This window comes from Amphiprion ocellaris, chromosome 6, assembly GCF_022539595.1.
Source record: "Amphiprion ocellaris isolate individual 3 ecotype Okinawa chromosome 6, ASM2253959v1, whole genome shotgun sequence".
In the NCBI taxonomy this organism is placed as follows: domain Eukaryota; kingdom Metazoa; phylum Chordata; class Actinopteri; family Pomacentridae; genus Amphiprion; species Amphiprion ocellaris.
This window is the reverse complement of record NC_072771.1, coordinates 22860465-22887901: the sequence shown is the minus strand read 5'-3', so window position 1 is coordinate 22887901 and position 27437 is coordinate 22860465. Positions and strand designations below refer to the sequence as shown.

At 40.9% G+C, this 27437-nt stretch overlaps 1 protein-coding gene across 3 annotated transcripts in view; it reads right to left on the bottom strand.

Moving 5' to 3' along the window:
• LOC111581162 (EGF-like repeat and discoidin I-like domain-containing protein 3) overlaps positions 1-25179 on the bottom strand; it is a 103627-nt gene extending 78448 nt beyond the window's left edge. For 2 of the 3 annotated variants that reach the window (XM_055011524.1, XM_055011525.1), the window contains exon 1: positions 24772-25179. In XM_055011524.1, the coding sequence (XP_054867499.1) occupies positions 24772-24835 (64 nt within the window). In that variant the 5' untranslated portion in view covers positions 24836-25179. The remainder of the gene's footprint in view (positions 1-24771) is intronic. The other variant, XM_055011523.1, reaches the window with a different exon arrangement.
• Between the last annotated feature and the right edge of the window lie 2258 nt (positions 25180-27437).

The window sequence follows — 27437 nt, the reverse complement described above, 5'->3', positions numbered from 1 at the left end:
CTTTTTCATGGTGGTATTCCTACAATACTCTCTGTGAGCCAACGCAGACCTGCCATGACTCCAAATGACGAACTTTGTGGGCCGCTACAGTGTTAAACAGGGACTACAATAAATCTACAAAACATTTTCTGACATCTCCCTTGTCTCCCTCGTTTTTTGCCCTGTTGGTTAACACATTTTCAATCTGTTAAAAATAATTATTTAACAATTAATCATCAACATCCCTACTTTACAGCCACCAGATCTCAAGCCTATTGAACACCTATGGGAAATTCTGGTCCGATGTATTGGCAAGCGCTCTCCACCAACCTCATTATCAAAACCAAACACCAAAAGAGGGAATATCTTTTGGTTGAATGCTGTTCATCGCTCCAGTAGATTTCCAGACACTTTGTAGAATCAATGCCAAGGCACACTGAGGACTTTCTGGCAGCACGTGGTGCCTAACAAGGGCACTTCATGCTGGTTTTTGCTTTAATTTGTTACCCATCTACATGCAGTAGATAGAGAGACAGGCTGACAGACAAGGACAAGGCCTAACATCCTGCTCCATTTTGTACAATAAACACCTGATGCATTGATGCATCTTGAGACTGCACTAATAAATTTGTAAAACATGGAAGGTTCTGGAGATGACTTATTTAAATGGCCCCTCCTCCATCCCAGGAGACAGTCCTCTCTGTAGCATGATAAGCCTCCACCCTGGGACATATTGGTTTAATCTGACTGACAGCCAGGAGGCAGTAATAACCATCCATAATCTAAATAGGAACCAGCCAGCCTGTCCAGCGCAGCACTGATATGACCTCAAGGTGTTCAGTGAAGATAGAGGACTCAGTGCACAGGACGAACAAGTATAAAAACCATACAAAAAAAGCACAGCTACAGTACATAGATACTCAAATACGGGTAAGAATACGCATGCATATAGTAAAACATTAAGGTACAATGACAGGAAAATGCTGAAATATAGACGGTCCTTTTATTCTGTAGAAGCGGGTTTGTTTCAGTAACTTTGCTTAGAGAAATAACTGAAAACAAGGACTCAACAACAAAAATCAGAGTTTTTGTTTATTCATGTGCTAATTTATGAAATCCATCTGCTATATTTTAGAACAAAATCTATCTAGAATTTCAGTAAAATGAGACAATAGAGTCCTGGCCTTGGGACGGACACGATGACTGCCATATGCTGCCTTTTAACAGAACATTTTAAGACAAAATGAATGGCAAGAATTTTGGTTTTCATCTCAACTGTTTGAAGGTGTACAGAGCAGAAGGTAGGTGTGACTTGTATGAAGTGTCAACAGGAAGATGGTTCACTTGAAGTGAATGAAAGTGTGAAATGCACTGGATCACCTCAGTTTCGGAAGCTGACAAATTCCTAGAAATGGAATCAGAAAAAGTGAAAGGGAGTAAGAGGGGGCTGTACGTGGCACATTGGCCACTTTGGGACTTCCAATGGTACCAGTGCCTGTGATCCCCAAGAGTCTGGGATCACCACTGCCTATTTGCTCACCTGTGCTTGTCTTTTGACTACAGATACTACTTGGTAAGTTCTGCTGTTTAGTTTAATATGCAGTGTGTTGTGAATTGATAGAGACTTTGTGATTTATTCAAGTGAGAAGCAGAAATGTAAAAATGGGTGAAGTGTGATTTGTCTTCATATCATTATTACTTCAGTACTGCATGTACAAATATCTGGCAAGTGTTATTACAAAGCCCCGGCTGTGCTCTTTCATGGGATATGGCTTCCATATCTATGCAATGTCGACTTAATGAGTCATTCAAACAACAGTGATGGTACAGAGATGGATGCAGAGCTGTATGCAGATTGAAACTACTGCATTTGATATATTTCTAAATGATTTTTCTCGTCACAACTTTGTCACACAGTCAAGCAACTGGCATCACTGGAAAGGTCAACTCATTTAGTTTCATTACATTTTTGCTACACCTCACTGTAGAAATACTTTGACAGCAATTCACCTTAAAAGACAGGGTGTGAATTTGGATGCAGAGTGTGTTCATCAGGTTCTAAGGGTTAAAGAGAAAAATATGTATAATTTTAGGAAAAGATTTGTCCATTAGGTTTATTGTTTTTAGTTGGACTAAGTTGCATGAAATATTTCATGTACTTTCCCAGTGTTGTTTCAGTAGCATTAGCATTAACCCTACAACCCCATAAAGCTTTCATAATAAAGAAAACATTACTGATTTCATGTACCTACTTTTGTGTGGGTTAGCGGTCAACAGAATGATTGCAATAACTGTAATTATGATAGCGGTGCATTACACAGCCGCAGAGACAGCATCAGTTTCATAATGCTGCGTTTGACAGCACTGACCTGATGGATGTTTTGTATCCTGGAAAGGTTGTAGATGAACTTCATTGTAATTGCAGTTAAAAGGAGGCAGTTAAAAGGAGGGTCTATATGACAACATTTACAAGAGTGGAGTTTCTGACATCTAGCGAGTGCTTTATATTGTAGCAGTTGCTGCCCTTCACATTTACATGACAATTCTTCCTTTGTTTAGGAGATGACAAACTAAAGGAAGAAAATGCTCCAAAATAGCAGGTTGTGTTGTAACTTGAACCACTGAGCTCAGCAACTGTATGTGCTGATTGCAATAATTTTCTTTACATTGATTTCATTGCAAAACTTTAGTCTAATTTAGTTGGAGTTTAGCACCTGAAATCCCAACAAGTAAAACTGACTTTCACCAGACATCAGGGCTCTGTAAAGCTTATCACTCTTGCCTTCATGGCCAGTCGACCCATGACAAAGTCAGAAACAATCTGGGTAACGGATTGTATTCCCATTTAGCAGTGTAGCATCAAGAATGACAGTCGGCTGTCACTGCTAATGCTGGCAGCCCAGACACCACTCGCTGAGGCTGACAAATCCTGTTTGTGTCTGTCAAGTGTCTCTAGTTATGAATCTCAAGCAGTAAAAAAACTTTTGTTGGAGTTTTCATGCTTCCTTCCCAACATTTGGCAGTGAGTAGGAGACACAAGCTGTTTTAATCAGGATATAGTCGCTTAAAAGTCCATAAAATCATCACACAAACCAGTTTAATTTGCCGCAGACCTGCATTTAATTAGTGCGTGACTCAAGTCGCAGTTTAAAATGTTCCATGTGTTTTCATCCATAAATGAGCAGTATTAATTATCACAATCAACTTGCCAGGCAGCTGCAGAGTAAGAATGTCACAAATTGTTACACACTAGTTGAAACGGTAATTCTAGGTAAGAGTTCTCATTTATATAAGTGACACAATTCAGCCAAAAAGCATTTCCACTCACTAAGTTTTAATGTCACTCAAATTACATGGTTAGGATATTTGGAAAAGTACTGTAGACTGGTGAAAGTGCATAGACACTTGGGGCTTTTTGTTGATTTGCTCTAAAGACAATTACAGGACTCAGCCCAGCTGGCAATACAGTAAACCCTGTCAGATTTCATTTCTGAATTTATGTATCATTTCACTCTTTCTTACGGGCAATAAAGGAAAATAATGTCCAAAGTGTGTGGTTGCAAATGAGGATTTAGTTAGCTGCACAGTGGCACATATGGCTGCCTGTGTACATGAGCTACATTAGCACTACAGATATCACCTTTCCTTGTACGCCCTACCCACACACACCAACACACACACACAGACACACACACTCTCACTTTCTAACCACCAGCAGATGCTCATTGCACATCTATCTCCCACATAACATCACCCTTAAAAGTGTTTGTTCCATCACAGCAGTGCTTATTAACATTATATCATCTTGCTATGGAGTGGGTGGCTAACTGTGAAATGACTCACAGACACAATACCAACAATAATTAGGGAGGCATTGTTGAGGCACTTCCTTATCATTAGTTGTCTTCCAACTAATGACAAGGAAGTGCAGTAGCATACCCCCTTATATCAAGTGGAGTGGTAAACACCATCTCTCCGTAAGTAAATAACCCATCCATCCTCATTTTACTTTTTTGTCAGTGGAGCAGGAGTGCAGGGTAAAGTCCTCCATTAACGAGTGGCTCTTTGACATGTGGTTTAGAAAGAGAGGGGGAAAAAAGTTCTATCCATAATGAGATCAGGGATGTTACTCCTTATATCTGGCTTCTAGAGATGCTTTACACACCATTTCAACCTCTTTTAAGCAAGTAATAAGACATAAAAGTAAGAATACTGAGAATAAACAGGGCTACAAATATGAAAAAAAAAACCAACAACACTGTATTGCAAGGTTTCTGGCAAATGCTACAACTGCAGTATGGCCAACAGTGCATAATATTTTTGCTTTATAGCTGTATTTCATAATGTGAAAGCGGTGCCAAAACATTGCATTATGGGAATCTATAATAAAGCAAAGATGGCAGCTCTGTTTCACAATTCTAATGAGTTTATAAAAATTCAAAACGGGCTACAGTAGAGTCAACAAAATAAAGCAGACTCTGCAGAAGAAAATGTTAAATCAAACTGCAAAGCTGCAAACAGTAAATGCAGCTTTACTCTTCTTTAGGCTCAATGTGCTAAATAAAATACATATGTAAGAAATTATGTACTGAAATATAATACAACAACGTATCTCTGTTGTGTTTTTACATGTTAGTTTCACTCAGAAGAGACTGAAGAGACTCAGTTAATATGTATTACTATCAGTGCTTGCAAGCACCTAAAACAAATGAAAACATATTCAGAATATTCAAAAAGGTTTGCAGTGTACATATTGTGTTCTTGCTTGAATTCAAAACATTTTCTGAGCTAAAATGAAGCCTGAGAGTCATCTTCCTTTTTACAAGTGTGTCTGACTGGAATGAAAAAAAGACAAAACAAAACGTAAAACTGTTAAAAATCCATAATAGCTCAGACTGTAGTGTATATTGTGTGTGATTGTTTGCGGAAGGGATGTTCAGTCAAATAGAGCATCAAATTGCTATTCTAAGCAAAAGCCCATTGGATCAGACAATCTACAGGAAAGTGTTTTTGTAATGTAGTCAATACAGAGCGCAGACATATCCAAGGTCTGATTCATACTGGGTTTTCGACACGGAATCAATATGTTTTTCAAAGTCTGCTCTTAAGTATCAGTGTGAAAAACCAAGTGTCAGCAAATAATGTATGTTCTCAATAGTGCTTTGGTCAGTATTGATTGTCTATATCACATAGGAGGCAATCTCAAGAATATAGAAGCAGACAAAATTGACAGTTATACTGTTTTGATGCTGGAAACCGAAGTTGCGTACAAATTCTGAGATTTTGTAAGATTCCACAGTTAGCAAACTGAAACATATGGGGTACCATCCAGAGCGATAGCAAAACCATTCGTTTACAAATTATTACTGTTACTCCTACAAAAATAATTCTGAACTAAATGGCAGTTGCAGCTCTGTTTTAATGAGACACCTTCACAGAGAAACAGATAATCGTGGCGGTGCAGCAGTGGACTTTTGACAGGGAGATGATGTTTCTCAAGCATTTCCACACTTCACTTTTACGTACAACTAATATGCACCAATAAATACAATTCCAAGGAAATGGCATCATGACCGTAATGCTGTCAGCATTATGAGGAAATGATGTTAATGAAGGGCTGCACAGTGGCGTAGTGGTTAGCACTTTCGCCTTGCAGCTAGAAGGTCCCTGGTTCGCGTCCCGGCTTTCCCGGGATCTTTCTGCATGGAGTTTGCATGTTCTTCCTGTGCATGCGTGGGTTCTCTCCGGGTACTCCGGCTTCCTCCCACAGTCCAAAAATATGCTGAGGTTAATTGATTATTCTAAATTGCCCGTAGGTGTGAATGTGAGAGTGCTTGTTTGTCTTTGTATGTAGCCCTGCGACAGACTGGTGACCTGTCTAGGGTGTCCCCTGCCTTCGCCCGAGTCAGCTGGGATAGACTCCAGCCCCCCCCGCGACCCTAGTAAGGATTAAGCGGTGTATAGATAATGGATGGATGGATGATGTTAATGAAGATATTTTGCATGTCAGAGCATGCTGACACTGAATGTGTGAACAAAAATCTTCTAAATGCAATTGTCATCAGCATATCCTATCTAGTAGTACAATAGCCAAAGACACATTTTTCTCTCTATTTTAACCAAAATGTATATGTTGCCTGAACCTAATGCAACCCAGTTTGCAACCCAGTCAGATGGCATAATCCAGCAACCTACACATTACTGAGAAAAGATTTATATGTAGTAATGTAAAATACAAAAATTCAATTTATTTTTGTTTCTTTCCATGCTGCAGAAATGGTCTTATATCTAAATATGTCTATCATTTAAGAAAAATGCCATAAAAGTGTCTTAAACCAGACATTTTACTGATTAGGGTCCAAATTACAGATCATCCCACAAGTGTTTGGGGGAAATAAAGAATTTCCGACAAATACCTGCACTGATTGTTTTGTTTTCATGTGTTTTGAAAAAAAAGAACTGCAAAGAAAAAATTACTGAAGCATTGCAATAAAACCTAGAAAACTGCTTTAATATGCAAAGGCCACATCACTGCATATTACTTTGACCGGTGTATTCAAATCAGTACTGGAAAAATAGATTTAGAATGCAACAGTGTCAAGAAGAAGAAAACTGAAGGGATGAGGTCAAGAAGGCTAAATGTGAAGGTGAGGAAACAACAGCAGTAACAGCAAGACAGACCGCCACCATCTTAGAACAGGTCAGGCCGAAATGTAAATGCTGTCTTCAACCTCATGTATGCAAGTTGAATTCTGCCAAAGTGTGTACAACCAATAAACAAAAGCAAATAAGCTCCCTGAGTGCTAGAGCACACGGACCCCATTATGCAGCTCAAGCTGTTTCCACAAATTTTATGGTAATTTTCCACTCCCTTTGTATCACAAACCACTGTTTACTTCAATTATCGGAGATGGAGCTCTAAAGGTTAACTTCTATTGTCTATTCCTTTTTCTTTCATTTTTTTTTAAAAAGCTCCATTTGGGTTTTAACATACCGAGGATTTTCTCTCTGTTTTAAATCTTCGGTTCAGTTGTAAAACAGGCATATTTGATCACTTGTGAACTCATATAATACACCAAACTGTTAGTCAAACATGCTCCAGCTTTACATACCTATGGTGAAGAAACAACCCCCCACCACCAGGTATGTGAAGAAGTGGTCTGACGAGGCCACTGAGGCGCTGCAGGACTGCTTTGAGACCACAGACTGGGATGTGCTGTGTGGTCCACACGGGGAGGACATTGATTCACTGACGGACACTATTACGGACTACATTAACTTCTGTGCAGAGAACATCGTACCGACCAGGAAAGTACGGTGTTTCTCTAACAGCAAACCCTGGGTGTCCCTGGAACTGAAGACCCTGCTGAAGGAGAAGAGGGGGGTTTTTGGATCTGGGGACAAAGAGGAGCTGAGGAGGGTGCAGAAGGAGATAAAGAAGAAGATCAAGGCGGACAAGGCCAGCTACAGGACCAAGATGGAATCTCACCTGCAGGACAATAACACAAGGGAGGTCTGGAGAGACCTGAGATCCATCTCTGGTTACAGCAGAGGCCATGAGAGGGGAGCTGCAGCAGGAGGCCAGGAGTGGGCCAATGAGCTGAATCTGTTCTTTAACAGATTCGACTCTGCTCCCACTCCTCCCCCCTCTCATCAAAGCACCAACCAGCCAGCTCCTTCTTCACACCTCAGCTCTCTACCACCAACACCACCAACAGCACCCCTCCTCCCATCCCCGTCTTCTACCACCTCCGGACTCTGCATACAGCCCCATCACCCCTCCTCGTCTCACCCCCCACCACCACCATCACCCCTCCCCCTGCCACCCTCCCCCTGCCTCTCCATAACAGCTGATCAGGTGAGAAGTGAGCTTAAAAAGATCAAGACCAGGAAAGCTGCAGGTCCTGATGGAATCAGCTCCAGACTCCTTAGAGACTGTGCAGACCAGCTCTGTCAGGTGCTGCTGCACATCTTTAACCTGAGCCTGATTCTGGAGAGGGTTCCTCTGTTATGGAAGACTTCCTGCCTGGTTCCTGTCTCTAAGACCAGGAACCCCAGGGAGCCTAACCACTTCAGACCTGTGGCCCTCACTTCTCACCTGATGAAGACCATGGAGAGGATCGTCCTCAAGAACCTCCGTCCCCAGGTGAGCCAGTATCTGGATCCACTGCAGTTCGCCTACCAACCGAACATTGGAGTGGATGATGCAGTGATCTACCTGCTGCACAGATCACTGACTCATCTGGAGAAACCCAGCAGCACTGTGAGGGTAATGTTCTTTGACTTCTCCAGTGCTTTCAACACCATCCAGCCTTCTCTGCTTAGGGTGAAGCTTGAAGGAGCGGGAGTAGACTGTCACCTGGCTGCTTGGACCATCGACTACCTCACCAACAGACCACAGTACGTGAGGCTTCAGGATTGTGTGTCTGATGTGGTAGTCAGCAGCATGGGGGCCCCACAGGGGACAGTGCTCTCCCCCTTTCTCTTTACCCTGTACACATCGGACTTCCACTACAACTCTGGGAGCTGTCACCTCCAGAAGTTCTCCGATGATACAGCCATTGTTGGGTGTGTATCTGAGGGGGACGAGCGGGAGTACAGGACGGTCATCTCTGACTTTGTGGACTGGTGTGAGCGAAACCATCTGCAGCTCAACGCCAGTAAGACGAAGGAGATGATCGTGGACTTCAGCAGGAGGAGGACACCCCGGACTGCACCGGTGAACATCCAGGGTTTGGACATTGACATGGTGGACACATACAAATACCTGGGTGTTCACCTCAACAATAAACTGGACTGGACACACAATACAGAGGTTCTGTACAAGAAGGGCCAAAGTCGTCTCCACCTGCTGAGGAGACTGAGGTCCTTTGGAGTGTGCAGGACTCTGCTCAGGACATTTTATGACTCTGTGGTAGCGTCTGCTATTTTCTATGCAGTGGTCTGCTGGGGAGCAGGGAGCACTGAAAGGGACAGAAAGAGACTAAACAGACTGGTCAGGAGGGCCGGTTCTGTCCTGGACTGTTCCCTGGACTCCATAGAGGAGGTGGGTGAGAGGAGGATGTTGGCAAAGCTCACATCCATCATGGACAATCCCTCTCACCCACTGCATGACACTGTGGGGTCTTTAAGCAGCTCCTTCAGCAGCAGACTAAGACATCCACCCTGCAAGAAAGAGCGCTATCGCAGGTCCTTCATTCCATCTGCTATAAGACTTTACAACATCAGCATCACTGGCTGATGTTAACATAAACTGGACTATATCATTACCACCCCAAACCATAAAATTTGCACTGACATTCTTGCACTGCACATCTCTGCACTTTTAAACTTTATTTTTATTTTTTCTGTTAAGCCACTTTACCCTCATCTGTCACCCTTGTATATATTGTAAATATTATTACTATTGTTCTATTATTCTTTTATTCTTATCACTATGTCTACTGTTACATAAGCTGCTGTAACAATGTAAATTTCCCCTGGAGTGGGGAGAAATAAAGAACTTTATCTTATCTTATCTTATCTTATCTTTATCATTTGTGGCACAGGAAGCTGCTGTCATGGGCTTTGGATACACTTAATGCAAACACCTACCAGAGCTGCCATCTGTTTTAAAGGATTTAGTTCTCACACCTACAGTACGATGCACAATACTGGGGATAAAATGCTCAACCAAAACTGTGTTCCTATTCAGTTTCTTTCATCAAGCTGTGTGTTTGGATCACACTGTTTTTTGAGTATCTCTTTAGATACCTTCCTGTAGATGGTTTTGTAGGGGAACAAAACCACATGATGTTAACTTAAAATGTTTTGAAGACCATGGATTTTTGCAAAAGAACAAGGAGTTTAAAGGTCATCACAACAATTCTTCCCATATGCAGTGCTGCTTTACATTCAACTGATGGGCCTCTAAAGGTAGAGGAATTGCTGTTGCGGAGATTTGGCTCATGCATGACCTGCAGAAAGAAGAAAAACCATGGGAAACCACATCTCTGTAAGTCTGTATAACTGATATGAATACTATCAGAACAGCTTAAACTGTTCACGGAAACACAGAGAAAAGCATGTGCTCAGAGCTTTGGGCTCATGATCACAAACATGACATGATCACAGTTCGCGACCACTTATACTTATATCACTATATATACACATATATTTAAACTATTGTTATTCAAATGCAAGCTTAAGTGAGTATTTCTTAAGCTGGAGGAGAAACGTTGAAATAAAAGACGGAATCTATCCACACCAAATGGTCTCTTCTTCCAATGTGTGTCTTTTTGTTCACCAAATGACAAAGAATCCAAAGTTGAAAGAGTGAACTGGATCTCTGTTTCCTTGCCAAGCGTGTATCTGAAGTGTAATTTGTTCACATCAAAGAAGAGAAGAGAAAGCCCTGACTCATTCCACTGTATTCAACATTGTTAGTGTAGAAAGGAAGGAGGGGTGAAACTCTCACTCCTCCTAATTGGATGTAATAGCTAGAGGGAATAAACTTGCTTTGGCCTCTGGGAGAGGAAAGCGAGAAGATAGAGGAGATGTTTAGAGAGGGCTGAAAACACTAAATATCCATGGAAGACTAGGAAGACAGACAGTGTGGTCTTCGAAAAGCCAAATGCATACAAAGCCTACTGTTCAGAAAAAGCTCTATAAAAAAATAAAGGCCCAAAGAGGAGAAAATGAACACACAGGAATGTGGACTGGAATTAAAAGGCGCCAGAGAGGAGAGAGACAGAAGAGAGAGAGATCTGAAAAGCAGCACAACAAATAGACGACATGAGTATTGACAACAGAGAGCATGATGGACACCAAGACTGTGAAAGCTTTTGGGAGGAACTTGTCCACAGAGAGGAGATCTTGGCCTTCGTTGTTGGGATATGTGAAGATCAGAGGAACCTTAGGAGCTTCTATGAAGACAGTTTATTGCTGAGGGCAGTCCTTTAAATGTCCTAACTCAATGAGTTAAACAGTGTTTAGCAGCTAGTGGAATTGAGGAGAAATGGGCCAGTTTTTACAAAAATCCAACATGTTATTCCTCTTTTATAATGAGTTGATCTCGGGACTCAGACAGACCAGCATTTATAACAAACATAGGTCATTTTATTCCACTGGAATTCCAGCTTTCTCAGTCAGTCTGTGTTGAAGTTTACAGAGAATTCTATTTCATTCCCTCTTCCCTTCACTCTTACCCATAAATGCTGACCAAATGCAGACTGTCTTGGCAGGAGGGACCAATGATCACAGTTCAAAATGCAAAGAAATTCTAATATTAACAGAGTAACATTGATGTTATAAGTACTGAAACGTCTGAAAAAACAGTGCCAAAAATTGAGACATATGGCTTGTTCTCCTAAAGTACTGTAGGGACATGAAGAACCACTGATGCAATAGGGACTGGATGTACTGGACAACAGAAACCATCAGGTATTAGCCAGCAGTCAACTAGCTTAGCATACATATTTGCTTTATAAACATGGCAGTAATGGTGATCTTCCCATGTAACTTTCTATAAGAAAGAATTAAGCATATTTTGCAAAGTGCTTTCTTCGACAGAAGAAATAGTTTGTTTTATGATTGCATGTAGGTGTATTGTCTTTCAGGTTCCAGTAGCACCTATTTTTTCTGGACACTAAAATAAACGTTGCCTATTTCTGATCTCATCAGACTCTCAGTAGGGAATATATATGCAGAGGTACTGCAGTGCTCTTTTCTTTATCTCAGTCATCAGCTTTTTGGGTATGAAACATTGTTTGTTTCAACTCCGTTGCCACTCTCACCACTATACAATATGATTAAAGCTCTGGGTGAATCTCTTGAAAACCTCGAGCATTCACAGCCCAAAGTCAGCACCCATAATCAGCGTGGTGTGGCTGAGCTCTGGCCACTGTGAGGTTTCACCAAACGGCATCGTCACCTCAAAGGCCTGCACACACAAAGCTCCCTCTTTGGAGTTCTTGTCATAAAAACAACTTCTGTGGCCACAAAAGCCTTCAACCACGGAGCTCAAAGGACTGGGGATCTGTCTTCCCAGCCAGAGGTATCCTACCCTCTTCAGTTCGGGTAAGCTGCAACCACTTTCTCTGAGAAATGCTTTTAATCGTTTAAGGCCACCTCCACTGCTCTTCTGACTTCATAGTGGGAGCAAACCAAATTTAGTTTTCAGACAGTCTGTCCTGAGATATATTCCCACTCGAGCCCTAAATTCCAGATAAGACCATCAAGGCTATAGTGCATGGTGTGGTTAAGACCTAAACTGTGCTCAGAGAAAGAAAGAACAGAGTGGCTTGAGGAAGAGGGTTAAAAAATGCCCAGCTTGCTTCTTTCTTTTCTTTAGTGTAAAGGTCTCCATCCTTGTTAGGAATAAGCTGGTCCCCCTATTCTGTTCTCTACTGCTCTCATTACTGTACATCCTGCCTCAGCCAACTCTAAGCCCTGCAGAGGTGCACAGAGGGCTTTCATCGGAGGATAAGATCGATACCTCTCCTCATCATGGGCCAGGAGCAGCGATAATGCACTCAGCCCAGGGCCTAGAGGGTTCACAGAATTTTCCAACAACTTGGGATTTTGGCTTTCCTGAGGTGAAAGCATATCCCATGTACAGTATGAACCATGAAGTCACGAGAATAAAAATGTGTAACGGCTCCAGAACTAGTGACATTTTGGATGTGAGGATTTCATGTATCTACTATTGTGTTAACTCTCAAGAGGCGATTAAAACGGATATTAAACCAAGCTGCTGCTGGGAATCACTGTTAGATAGCATCAGATGCAGAAGCACCACCTAACGTAACAGGGATAACTATTCACTGCTTCCATTGCATCATGCACCTGTCATGAATGCCTACAGTGAAAAAATTGGATTTGGCAACTTTCAAGATTGAACGTCCTTGGGGCAAAGTTCAGGTGGTCCAGCTTGCAGATCCAATATAAAACCCTCTACCTGAGCAATTCTTTCATGTGCAGCATCTTCACTGACACTCCAGGTTCAATGAAATATACACCCACATCGAGATCTATGACCGCAACACTAATTTCAGTCATTAGTTACGTTAGGTACATCGATTTATTTTATACAATGTCCGTGACAAGAAACCGTTCAGTGAAAAGTTAACTGCAGGGGCTGCATTTTCTTGTACTTTACACTCTGTTGTTTGTCATTGGCACATTTGACTCCTCCACAATCAAATGAGTCAGGATGATGAGCGAAGTAATAAGAACTATAATTAAAAGTATAGACTTAACTTTAAAACATAAACATGCTTTTAAAATCTCACTTGTTTACTTCTCTTTCACTAATTAAGTTATCAGTCAACAGTGGAAGTGCGCATGTATGCGCCTGGATAAACAAAAATAAAAAGCTAACACAAACAAACGGCCTCTGCCACAGACTGGCAGAGAAATATAACATCAAGGCCCTTTGATGGATTTTGCTAATTAATATAATTCATAAGCATCCTATTTAAGGTTCTCACTAATTAAGAGCCAGCAAAGCTCATTTGCCTTCGTAAATATTTTACTGGATTCAGATTATTAGTTTGAAAATTGCCATCGCATGTCACTTTGGCAATGCGACAGCATCAGATTGTACGTGCAACTGTTTATTGTATTATTATTGTTGTTTGCATGTAAGTAATTAGCAGAATAACACAGGACAATATTGTAATGTCATTACATGCAAAGACATGCCAGTGCAAAAATGTGTTGAACAAATAATAGATTGTGAATGGTTTCTATTCAAAATAATGGGCACTTACTCAGCCTTCTGTTTACAGTGTTTGTGCTTTCCCCTGCTGACAAGCACTGCCGGCTGTTGCACCATCCATCTGAAATCCTTGTGAAACTATATCTACCCTGTGATGAAAAAAAAAATCTATCTAGTTGAGTTTCTGGGAAAAGGTCTGAGGGGAGTGATAATTAACACATTTGTTCAGTCTCTCCTGTTGAGTAGGAGCTATGACTGACACCTTCTTCCTCCTAAAATCCACTGGACAGCTGATGTTACAGCTTGTGGCTCACTGCAAGTTTGCCACATGCCTCAGTGTCTTCTCTCTGCATGCTCATTACAGATGCCCTAGTTAGCTCGTGAGCCAGGAGAGCCTTGCTAGCCTCATTACAAATTTGGACACCTCCCATCTTTTGTACCTTTTTTCCAGACAAGATCTCCCACATTTATGCTTGTATCCCAGAAGCGGCATAAAAAAGATTCATCAAACATGTATCAAGAAGTGGAGCTCATATCTTGTCTGAATCTTCACAGTAACCGCTGAAGAGGAAGGTGTCTCTGATGGAAAGTGCCACTGCAGATTAACAGGCGAGGAAAGGGAAAAAAAAAATAGGCAAAGGGAACAGGCATTTTAGTTGAAAAGTGTGTCACTAAATTCAGAGGATTAATGCATATTCAACAGCACATGGAGGCATTCCTTTGACCCTGTTCGTTAAATGTTTACCTCATTAGCTCTCTTGTTGTCATGATGTTTTCCATGTGGCGTTTTGGATGAAAGGGAAATTATGCCACACAAATGCACTCTGTGACTGAGCAACACTCTCATTCAAAATTCACAAAGGATGCACTAGTATAGCAAATTCAGATGTTTAGTCTTTTTGTCATGTTTTCACGAGTGCTTGTGAGAGACGGGGAGACGCGGATAGCTTCAAAGAACTAATCACAAGCTGGAGAAATACAACAAAAGATTTCCATACTTTTCATTTCTTAAGTTATGTAAGAATACTACTCCCCTATGTGTCCATCGGTTCCTGCGGCCAGCTTGCTTAGAATAAAGACAAGAAATACAGGAAGCCGACTGTCCGAATAACAATATTCTACCTTAAAGCACCTCTAAAGCTCACTAATTATCATCTTCTATCTTGTTTGTTAAATCCAAACAGAAACTGAGGTGAAAATATGGCAATTTCCATTGTATGGGAGATTATGTCCTAGACTATTTCTTGGCTAAGAGCCTATCTGCAACCTCAGCTGCTTTCTTGGCACACTCACAGTGAAAACAAGGTTTCCTCCAATATTCGTCCACATAACACCCGTTTGAAAATGTAAACTGATTTTAAGTTTTGATTGATGCACAAAGTAATCAAATGAGACATAAGATAAGCAGCTACAGATTGGAGAATGGTACCAATATTTTGGCTCAGATACTCAATTACAAAGCAAGTCAGCATATTTCCCCAAAATGACAAACTATTCTTTTAAAGTTTCTTCAGAAATAGGACAGATTACTTGCCAAACTCAGCCCCTTAAGATATATTGTTTTGAATTGAAACATATGGATCATATTATCACCCAGCTAACAAACACTACACCACGTTTCAGTGTCTCACTGCATAGCAGGTCTTTCTCATGGTGAAATTGCTTATTTGGTTAAGATCATCCAGGCAATTTAAACTGTGAAAAATGATACAGTGAAGCTGTGTGTGATGTTGCTCTACAACACGAAATGCATGTTAGAAGAACATGAAGAAGCAGTTGCAAAATATCTTCTGATACGTGTTCCCCTTACGCTTCACACCCGCTGGCCTAAGCTGCACATTGTGTGTACTGAAAAGGGCAGGCCTTGACAAATTGAATTTTTTCATCCTGCTTACCACTTGGTCAGTGAATTTCATGTAGCAGGCGCTACTTACTCAAAGGGCCTCAGTGTTGAGAAGCGAGAAAAGGCTCAGTGTACAGTAGCCTCACGAATGATGATGCGCAATCAAGACTGATTACTGAGCATCGCACGCATCTTTGAAATGAACAACTGCAGAACCGAACAACATCAGACACAAACAGCCAAGCATGCACCTGTAAAATAAGCAGATGCTCTACAGTTAAACGCACCGGTCCAATACACAGAGCAGGTAAAACCGATCCAATGGATTTATTCATAATATCAAACCGAATCTCCGCCCAGCTGCAGCAGCCACCTAAGAAACCAGGTTTGATGTGTTATAATTATAACTTCTAGAGTTTGTGTGTGTGAGTGAGCAGGAGACAGCAGGAGAGAGGGTGAGAGAACCCACAAAGATTCCACTTCAATGCACTGAACCTGGTTAAAAATACACTCCATGATTTAAACTTTTGAACTTCTTCAGCTGCTAATTTGACTTGTCAGGCTCTTCACAGTTTTAACAATAGATACAGAACAAGATTTACAAGCAAAATGTGCTGGCTACATCTGCAATAGAGCGCACCTAGCGAAGACAACTGAGGCAGGTTAGAAAGATCACACTTATAAATATTTCATGTACCTCAAACAGTGGTGAATAATACAGAGACCAAACTGCTGAAAGACCTGGTTTAGAAGCAAAACAGAAGAAGTAAGACAATGTTCAGCTCCGTGAAGGATGTCAGTGGAATTAGGTTGACTGTGTAACATGGCAACACAACTAAATGTGGGGAAGAGCTTGAGCTTTTCAAATAAGAGGTCAATAAGATGTCCAAAGCTTGAAGATAAAGCTCAGGCTGTCCTTTTCAAGTGTATATTTCTCTACATTCCTCTCATTGTTTCCCTTGTAATAGTGAGAGTGACAGAACCAGCGGTGGGCCTCTATATTGGACAGTGAAGGATACATACTCTACACTCCAGGTATTTATACAACATCCTGCATTATAACATATTTAAAAAGTGACACATAGTAACTGTGATAATCAGAATTAATTGTGGGATCATTTGTAGTTGCGAATGGCTCCAGGCTCCCATGATTCTGAAGCAGACAGGCGGTTTTGGAACTGGTGGATACCAAATGTTAGGATTAGTGGCAAGATGTGATGACTTTATGAACACAGACAAAGACTGGTGTATACTCAGTTCAATTCAAAGTGTCTGTCACACACCCAGAGTGGCTGTATCTCATCACCATTGTGTTTGCATTTCCTTGTGGGCTCTGCTGTCCACAGAGAAGCCTATCAGGAAGTACACAAACCAATCTCTTTGTAGCAGTGTTAAATTGCTGATAAATGTGTGCCAAGAGACATTATTATCTTTGAATATAGTAATATTATATAATCTCACTTTGGGATAAACCCTGTTTCTGTGGGGTGGGGGGTGGGGGGTTGTCACACAGTGGCAAAGTCTGCACAAGGAGCTACAGCAACAATCAGCTTGTCCTTGGTTTATTACTGAGTTATAGCCAAAAGAGGCTTTATTGAAGAAAAATGAAAACTGAATACTGCCCATTGGTTAACTGCACAGCTTCCCACTGGCAACATTCTGAATTCAATTTCTTCCCTCACTACTTCTTGTTCTTTGTTACTCCCTGTCTTTCAGTGCGTGATTTAGTGACTAAGGCCTGCCTGACCGCATATTGTTGAAAAACTTTATTGTACACATTTCAATCTATTAAAGCTTCAGTTGGCCTGTATTCCCCCCTCACCCCTAAAGAAAGGGGGGAAAAAGCATTCTAATCATGGGATTCTTACCTATACCTGACAATGACCAAAATGGCGCAACTTGTTGCAGCCCTTGCCCTTTCTGTAAACGACAATGGGCTGTGATTACACAGCAGGGAAAATCACTCTTTTTCAGTTTTCTAATGGGCCTTACTTTGAAGTTTGAAGGTGAGTGGTTTCTGATCATTGAACTTCACATTAAAGGGGATTTTCATCCTGGCTCTTGACTCTCTCTCTTTCTTTTTCTCTCTCTCTCCCTCTGCCTGGTACTACATACCCCAAGGGTAATCTAAAACATCTGGACTGAAGATATTCCACTTTTTGAAAAAATTGCACTTCACTTCACAATGGACTGCACAAAGTTTATGTCATTGCTTCAAACACCCCTTCTGAAAAGTACTTGGAAACAGTCCAGGGAAGTTTATTCATATTTGAGTTGAAGCACAGACTTACAGTTGAAATTTGGCACATGTAGACTGATACTATCAAAGAAAAATCAAGAACATGTTTTACCTTTTATTCTAACATATAGCCTCTCTTGCTCTCAATCAATCACTCACCAAACACACCCTTGTTGGCATTCAGCACAATTTAGTGTAAACGTCGGCTGGCTGACATGATAAATAAAGGGATGTTGTTTTGTATTTTGGCAAATGAGTGAAGTATGGATGCACATCCACATTGTGCAAAAGAGCCAGAATTGCTGCCTAGACTTTGTGTGATGACATTTCTGGGTTACCTCTCTGAGCTTCAAGCACTGAAACCCACACATCTCTGCACAGACACACACACACACACACACACACACACTGAGAGACACACAGCATACCATGTACAGGTACTAATACACTCATGAATAAGTTAAAATACAGTCAAGTCCAGAGCATGTGTGTGTGGGTATAAGATGAAGCACAGGCACACTTTCAAATAAAGCTCTTTATATTGAAGAATGATGGAGAATAGCAAAAAATTGGACTACAAGCACATGGCATTTTAGATTAGAGCATTAGTTGGTTAACAGTGATAGTATTTCAGTTCATTTACATGAACGTGAATCTCTTTTTTACATTTCTGTAGTGCATTAACTGCACATTCATGCAAGAAAGGAATGCGTTACTGATTCAAGTCACCTTTCTAACCTTGGTGTATAGACAGTTAGATAGTGACTCATGATTTAACTACGTCTTTGAAGAGGAATGAGTAGCCCACATCTGCTTAGGGCTTGCTGGAAGTAAGAACTTAAGCCACCTGCACCCATCTGCTCTTAAATAAGTAGATTGAGCTTATTGAAAATGCAGTGGTGTTTCAGAACCCAATGGAGGGACTTTAACAGACCAAAGCAAAGCTCATTGCTTTAACTCCTCAATCTTATTTTGACTAAGGCGGGCTTAACTTCAGTCTGCAAAAGCTAAAGCACCCTTGTCCAATAAATGCAAGCATAAATGTTGCAGGCTTTGGATTTATTTAAAAAATGACTCATGAACTTGCCTCCCATTACAAATGTAATTGAAAGCTGGATGCCCTGCACTCACCTGACAACACTATAAAACTGATGGCATTGTTGGGGAAAAAGTCTTCAAGAGATGGAAGAAAAAAAAAATATGAGCACACAGTCAAGCACTAAAAGACTTTATATTCTCACAGAGAGCAGAGAGATATCACATCACAAAAATGTGTCAGGAGCTGCCTTTTTGTGTTAACATCAAACATTCAAATGTCTGTGCATCATTCATCCAGCCATGTTCAAGCTTTACACTCGGGCAAATTACATTTCAGTTCTAACCTCACTGTCTTAAAGCTTTGGCCTTCCAGTAAAACTTAAACAAGCTGAAAGTGCTCACACCTCCTCAGACTCGCAGGCTGCTGCAGTTCTGCACTTAATCCAAATAATTTATTCTTCTTATTGATCGGCAGTGGAGAGGTGGACTCTTTCACTCATGGCCAACACTGATAATGAATGGCTGATGCTGGTGTGACACCCCACTGACAAATCAGGTGGGTCCATGGCGCTCAGAAGCCACGCCCTCTACAGTATAGAAATGGTGCTTGGCTCGCATGAGGAATGCACACTGATGGTTGTCAGTGAGCTTTGCATTCCCACTTCTCACCTCCCTTCCAACGCACAAACATGTGCAAGATGTCTGGCGATATCATGATGGGCTCACCGTGCAGCTGCAGAGGCAAGTGTTTAAAAAAAAAAAAAAAGACAGGCATGAAGACAGATAGAGAGACAGATAGAAATATTTTGAAGATAAACAGGAAAATACTTCAAGTGAAGCAGCACACAGTTTCCCCTCTCTTTACTCTCTATTGCCATCAAACTGCAGTGTTTTACTGATTCCCAAAAGGAGTATCTGGGCTTCTGCTAAGTAATTACACTGCTGAAGTCAACAGAAAATGATGAAATTTGTGCTTCTACATTTCATGTGCAAGCAAAGGAAGCAGAGAGCCCTAGGAATGAGACCAATGCAAAACTCTTTCTTTTTTAAAAAAAAAAAAAAAAAATCATTTTTAATATTTCTTAATTCTAAGATTAAGAGGTCTAATCTTACATTGGCTGTGATTTAAAGAATGCCCACTATGATTGATGATGCCAGGCTACTGTGTGGTACGGTCTACAGAAATGTTTTCTAATGGAATCAGAAAAATCAACCATGGACGCATCAAATGTTATTTTTAAAATATTACAAGAACATACAATGTAACCTAAAATTATTATTTCAGTGAGCATTGTGGAGGTATTGCACTGTTGACACTTTAACTGAACATACCCCCATGTCTGTGTTTGTTTGTGAACTCTTTGAGTCTAATGAGTATTTACTCTAGCCTCTGCATTAAGCTCTTATCACACACAGTGAGAAATGTACATAATTACTTAACGAAATGAAAAAAGTATAATTTGAGGATCACTTCAGTTATATTCCCCAGGTGCTGACAGAAGCACACAGAGCAACAGTAAATAAAAATGTGTTGTTAGTCTTCTGCACAGCGCATACTGCCATCAGTTGCGAAACGGCATCATGATTAACTTTGACTTTCTGGTAACAGGATGAATTCCAAAGAATGTGGTTCAGTGCCAACAGATAGACTGATTAAAACTTGATTTCAACACCACATTAAAGTCAGTTTAGCCGGTGATTTAACACCTTTCGAAAGTCTTGATAAAATTTACATTTAAACAGCTCTTCTGTGTCTGCTATACATAGAGAAAATGATGAATAACTTGTCTTGGTCTGTGAAAAAAATAAAAATCCTTCATCCGAGGAGTAAAATGCTGATTATGGATAAATATAAACAACACACAAATGTAACTTTATATAGAGTCTTATGCATGTTTTCTGATGCTGTGTTCCACCCACTATCTACTGCCAGTAAGGTTAGTTACAGTGGCAATTTTGCAATATATGTTGTACTCTTCTGGATATCAATGATATTGCATCAGATGTACCTGCTGCATATTACACATTAAAATAAATCGTTCAAACAACAATTTGAGATCAAATCTACTATAAAAATACACCATCGACTTCAGGCTAAATATAATATATGAACCTCAGCCAACAGTTTCAAACAAACCTGTCCAGTGGTTACAGTACATGCATTTCAAAGCACCATATAACTGTATAATGTGCTATTTTTGCCACGTACACACTCATTGTGGGCCTCCTCGTGCCTCCAATAGTTGAGTCATTTATCGTGACCCAGTGGGATTACTTAAAACCAGCATGTGGTCTTCTGAATACTCAAAATATGAAAGGACAGGCTGCTGCATGTTCTTAGCAGGAAAAACTGACATAGTCTCAACATGAACTGCTACTACAAATGAAACATCCACATAATCTTTTGACTGTTTTAAGGGGGCTCTTTCTGCCTCTTTTTCCTTCCTGGCACAGTCACAGGTCGAATTTTGACAGTGGCATTAATAGGATGCTAAGAAAGTCGGTGCTTAAGCCAGCTGTCATAATGTAACACGCTGCTCTTTGCAAACGACAGACCTTTAACATGTCTGGGAAAATACAGAATCAATGTTTCCAGAGTTTTGTGAATAGAAACAGCAGACATTGATTTGAGGATTAGAGGAAAGACAGGCAGTGTCTTATGTGAAAAGAGGCTATTTTTTACTGATGATCAGTCCCTTTGTTTGTCTTTTGTTTTCCTTTTCACTCTGATATACAAATGCAAAGCTGATCATTTTGATGTCACCTTGAGAATCCCAAACTTAGCCTAAAATGTGGTAAAGCACCGCCTCCTTTGGCGTTTTATTTGAGTGAGACATTTACGACCAGTCACATGATGACTCAATTACAAGGGAGGAAATCGGGTACAAAGACACAGCAAAACAACAGTGACACACTCATTTTGTTTCTGCCTGAAAGTCTACAAGAGCTCATGTAGGCTCAAACAACTTATTTTACCATTGCACCGCCGTCCTCATCTCTGGGCTTTATTAAAGTTCTTTGGTAAGTGCCTCCTCTGCTTGTGTCCTCGCAACCTCTATAACTGTCCCTCTAGTGCCCTCCCAATAAGTCAAGCATGAAATGTAGGCAGGACGACAGAGGCCCGACTACAGCAGAGACAAATAGTACTGTATCCATTGACTCGTCAGCATAAGAGACATATGAATTCTCCTTCACAAATTAAAAGGGATTAAGGCACATCTGCACCGACAATGCAATTAAGTTCCACAAATACAACAAAAAGACAGCGTCCAACGCTATGACTTCACTGATTCTTATGCTCTAATATCCTATAGTGCATTTCTTTATGCATGGGTTGTCGCCCAATGAGTTGCCTTTGGTTATCATGGCTGCCGATCTGACAGAGGTCTGACCTCTCCCCACTGATTGAAGACTGTGCCATTTAAAACCAGAGTGAAGGGCACTGTAGAGGTAGGTCACAAGTCATTGTTATTAAAAGTCACCCGTACATCAACCACAACCTTCAGTGGCGAGCAAATGCAAAGAGCTTTCAGATGAATCACTATCATCTACATGCATCTTCCATTAACATCCATTCAACTGTTACCAACCAAAGCGCTATTTGGAGAAGTTCACTTTGAATAACTTAAAGTAAATTAAGGACATTCAGTTGATTTACTCAATCCTGTATTTTGTCTCCAAAAGAAAGAAAGTGAATAACAAATGGTAGTATTAACTAACATAAAACTACTATTTCCATCTATCTTATGTCCATATCATTAATCCAAATGTAGCAGACATCATTCCTACTAGCAAGGTCACTTTCTCCCCTTAAGTTTGAACCCCAAAAATGAGACAGTGAGGAAAATATCAAGCCAATCTAGATGCACAAACACTCCAGAAATCAGTTGATTGTGTTTGACAAAGTTCCTCAACTGTGTCACACAAGTGAAATTGCTGAGCAAAATGAATAGCAAACCAAAATATTAGCACTAATCATGAGTCGCCAATAGCAGACAATCGCACTGCCACTCCAGATGGCTGTCCATTTGCCTAAAAGGCTCTAATTGTGCAGCCATTATAACAAGACCGAGGCTGAAATTAAGATGCATAAAATTCATTAAAACTGACTCTCTAAACAAGCACAAAAGCATCTTACATTTCCATCCAGAGGGCCCATGGGTGCAGTCATGTGCTTTGTCCAGGCGGACAGGCAGGATCCCAAACAATGTGTGAGAGTCAGCACCAGTAACCAAAGATAGGAAGTGATGTATTGCACACTGACTTGGAACAATGCAGTCTGTTTTACCTGAAGGTGAATGTTTCTAGCTCATCAATTTGTTTCAGTTGACGGAGGCACCCTGTGACACCCTCAATAGTGTTTGATAGCAGCTGTCTCTGAAGACACGAGCCGTCTTTGAGTATTGACAACAGTGAAGTAGAATACAAAAATCTGAAATCACATTATAATACTTCAATCGCTTTATTTGCGAAAGCGAGAACGACTGCTTTAAAGCCCTGTCAGTCTGACTTTAGAATGTTTTTGACCACGGTGGCTACAAGGGTGTTAAAATGCAGAGCAAACACCCTCCATCCACTTCCATCTCCTCTTTAAGCCACCTCCTTACTGTGGATGAACTTACAGCTGTTCTCTTTTTAGAAAAACAGATGGACAAAAATCCCCTCACCATATCACAAATTTAACTGGGATATGATTAATTGCAGGACTAGTTTGTGGTGTATTTTTAACTCGCTGAGCCTCGAAACAAGTCGACCCACGGCACCACATCTCCCTGCCTTTCCTCTGCATTAATTACACCAGCCTACCAGGGAGTATTATGTCTTATAACGGCTGACTCAGAGTTGACACTATGAGGCTTAGGGAGCCTTAGAAACTCTGCTTGAGGCACAGTCCTGGTGCAGAGACTGAGGTCTGTCTGACATGTGTGACTCCTGAGGCAAGCATGTTGCTAAATGAACAGAGACAGGGAGGATGGCATGACCCACTTCCATAGGGGCTACACCGTTTTCTTGAAGAAAAATCCCACAGGTACTGTTCTCCGCTGCTTATGGAAAATATGTGGCAGACAAAAGCTTAAACATTCCTATCAGCAGAGAACTGGCAGGGACAAGGAGGGGAGGATGTGAAATGATGTGAATGCTGATCCAGGAGTCAGGTTAATCTATAAGATTTCAGCCATCTCTTCTCCACATTAGGCAGTTTTTTTGCCCGTCAGACTATAGATCAGACTTGAAAACCAAATTGACCTTCTTGTGATGTCATCCAAGTCAATAATGGCACCACAACTAACACAGGAGGCTCTCTATCTCTTCTAAATGATAACATCTTGGTCTGTCTGTAAGCCATGTGAAAGGAAATCTTCCTATTTCTCCTTATTTTTATCCTAATTTAGTTTGTCAAAGAACGGAAAAGTGACATCCGTTCTACATCAGTCGAAGAGGGCTATATGACCCTCAGCTTGTGTTATCCTGTGGAGGAATCACAGAGAAGCGAAGCAGGCAGCTGAAGATGATCACCGTGAGGGAAAAAAATTACTGGAGCTGTGCACATTTTTACCTTAATTGTGCGCGCCTCATGCGCGGCCAGATTTGGCCCAGTATCAAAGTGAAATTACGCACGGATAAAAAAACATTTCATAATCTGTTTTGATCGACTCAAACAAGTGTCCTTTGTACACAAGTAAACCAATTAGCTAACGAGTCGTGCACACACTGCAAGCGGTTGTTCTCTGCTGGCAAAACGTGCTGACAGACTGCTCGCATTCCGCAAACAATACAGACTCACCACAGACGCGCATTACATTTTGTTGCACAATTCGTTTGGGATTCCCCCCTTTTGGAAAAATCTTTCTATTCGATGTGTAAAGACCCCAGATCACTGTTGGTGGTTCTGTGGTACTCCCACGCTAAGGTGATGATCGTGTTAAAAATGTTATGACAACCATACTGACAGACTGTCACTTTTCCACTCACCTTTCGCGTGCTGTGGGACAGCGGCGCTCAGACACAGCGCGATGGAAAGGAGCAGCGGTCCCATCCTCTCACAATAATCAGGTCTGACTTCCAAGGTTACGGAGATGTGCTTAAAAAAATCACTCGGCTAAAATAGCCAAAAGTTCTCCGGGTTTCGCTCTCGCCGGGCTGCAGGAAGAATTGCCCTGGGAGCTGTTGCTGCGTCCTCTCAGGTAAAGTCCTCCTCTGCGATGAAGTGGGCAGAGAGACACACAGTCGCCACCTGGATTTTGTCGTGCAGGAAACAAGTGAAGTGAGCCTGCCGGGTCCTCCTCTGCTGCTGCGTTCCCGCTGCTACCGCAGTGGTGCGATGTAGTGGAGAGAGCGACGTGTGCGCTCAATGCGCCCGGACAACTGCTGTCAAGCTCCCCACAGTCACTGCAATCACCACTTCCGATGCTCGCTTACAAAAGCACCGTCTGGTTTGACTTTTTATTCAAAATATGTTGTAAATGATGCCTAGTGGTGCCAAAATAATGAATATGTGAACTGTTTGTTTTTATTTTCGGATATTATTTTACACTATATGGACTGTAGCGCTTTCAAAAGGTATGAAGGTTTGCGCAAAACGGTGCTTTCCTCACTAGTCAAAGCTTTTCTTCTGTATTTAGTGATATTTCTAACGCTACATTACATGTCTTTATCCACATCTTATATTTTTCAGAGGGGAAAAAAAAAACAAATATAACGTGTTTGCTTTGAAGGTACAGTCACATAACTTCCCTGGTTACGCAGCGCAACTTTACGCAGCCTGCGGGCCAGTCCGTTTGGCTGGTCGGAGGATGTGCGCTTCACGGTCGGTCACAGCAAACCGACTGGGGCGCTGTCTCGTTGGTGGAGACAACTCTTCTTCCTCCTCCCCTCCTCTTCCTCCACCTCTTCCCCCTCCCTCCTCCCTCTTCCTCAGCAGCTCTTTCAAAACGCCTGCCGGGTGGGGACTTTAAATTGTGTATAATCAGTCTCTTCAGCATTTCCCCAACCTCTTCTTTCACTCCCACTGGCTCCATTTTCAAGCCTCAGGAAGTTGGAGGCTCATTGATGAGTTTTGCTGTTTCGAGTAGCTGTTCTCTGGAAAGCCTCGTTGAGTTTTAAAGTGCAGATCTGGCACAAGCATCCCCTCTCAACGGATTAAATTGGGGAATTATGTGCTGTCAATAGGAAATTAACTAATTGTAATGGGTTGCTTGACAATAAACAGGAATCATAAATATATTTATTTGAGTTTTCCCCATTTTATGAGCATCCTAAATGCAGACTCTCTAACAATAATTAGTCTTTGTGTTTTTATTGTGGTATTGTCTTTTTCCTAGGATGAGGCAGATGCAATGTAATGGCCAGTGATTGTGTTAAGGTGACCAAAAGGAAAGTGCGTACGTATATTTCAACATACTTATTTGACAGTAGCATCCAGATAATTTTATGGCCTAGGAATGTTTTCAGGTGAAACTGAAATATGATCATCTTAATGACACAGCAACCTCAATGGTCAACTTGGGATTTCATTTATATTCATCCCTTCAGATATGGGGCCAAAACAGTGTTTAGTTTGGCAAAACTAATTTTGGCACCGAAAACAAAAACCGACCTGGAAAAGGAAGCACTGGAATTGAAATGTTTGCATCGGAGAAAAGTTGTATTAGTTTTGGAAAAAGATGTCTGCCACTGCAAAAGTTACAGTAACAAATAAAATGCATATATTATAAATAATAATAATAATAATAATAATAATAATAATAATAATAATAATAATAATAATAATAATTATTATTATTATTATTATTATTATTATTATTATTATTATTATTATTATTAATACTTTTTGTATTTTGATGTCCCTTTCAGTGGCAATTTTCAAATTTTTTGTCTCATCTGTGATTTTACAGAGATTTTTTTGTGATGTCAGCAGTTTTCAGTGTCACTGTTTTCAACTTCAGTTTTGAGTCACTGTTTTGGTGTTGGGGGAAGGAGTTTTGGGGGAGGGGCAATAGGCATGTGATTTACATATAATTTGCATACTAATGAGCTAGTGTCCTCCTTCCAAACCTTCTGGTCGGAGCCTGACATGAGCGACATCTGCTTTATTTCACAAACTCCAGAATTATGCACCACTATGCTATTCTATTTTCCACTGTGGAAAGATGTCTGCCCCCACAAAAAGTGCAACCCAGACAACTTCACCATGTATTGCTGCTAGGGAGCTGGAATGTGAGACTACGAGCATAGTTTTAGCATAACATTACAAGTACACTATTGTCAATACTGTAGATTTGATGAAATACAATTACTCTAAGGCTTATAGTAATACAGGGCTCCAGACAGCAACTAAAATGGTCGTGCATGCAACCATCTTTGAGAGTTCAAGTTTCATGTAATCACATTTGTGCGAGTGCATGAAGATCATCAGGCTGATCTGGATCCCCTCCGATCACCACACTTATCTACTGTGTTGGCTGTTGTAGTTGGAAATAGTACATTTTCTTCTTCACTGATTCCAGATGTATGAAACAATCCATTTTGCTGTTACTATGTTCAAATGATGAAACAATCAATAGCTGATTATTTCCAAAAATCTAAATGAGCAACAAAAGGGGGAGGCTGGTAGAAGATGGAGATGGTCCGTTACTTCT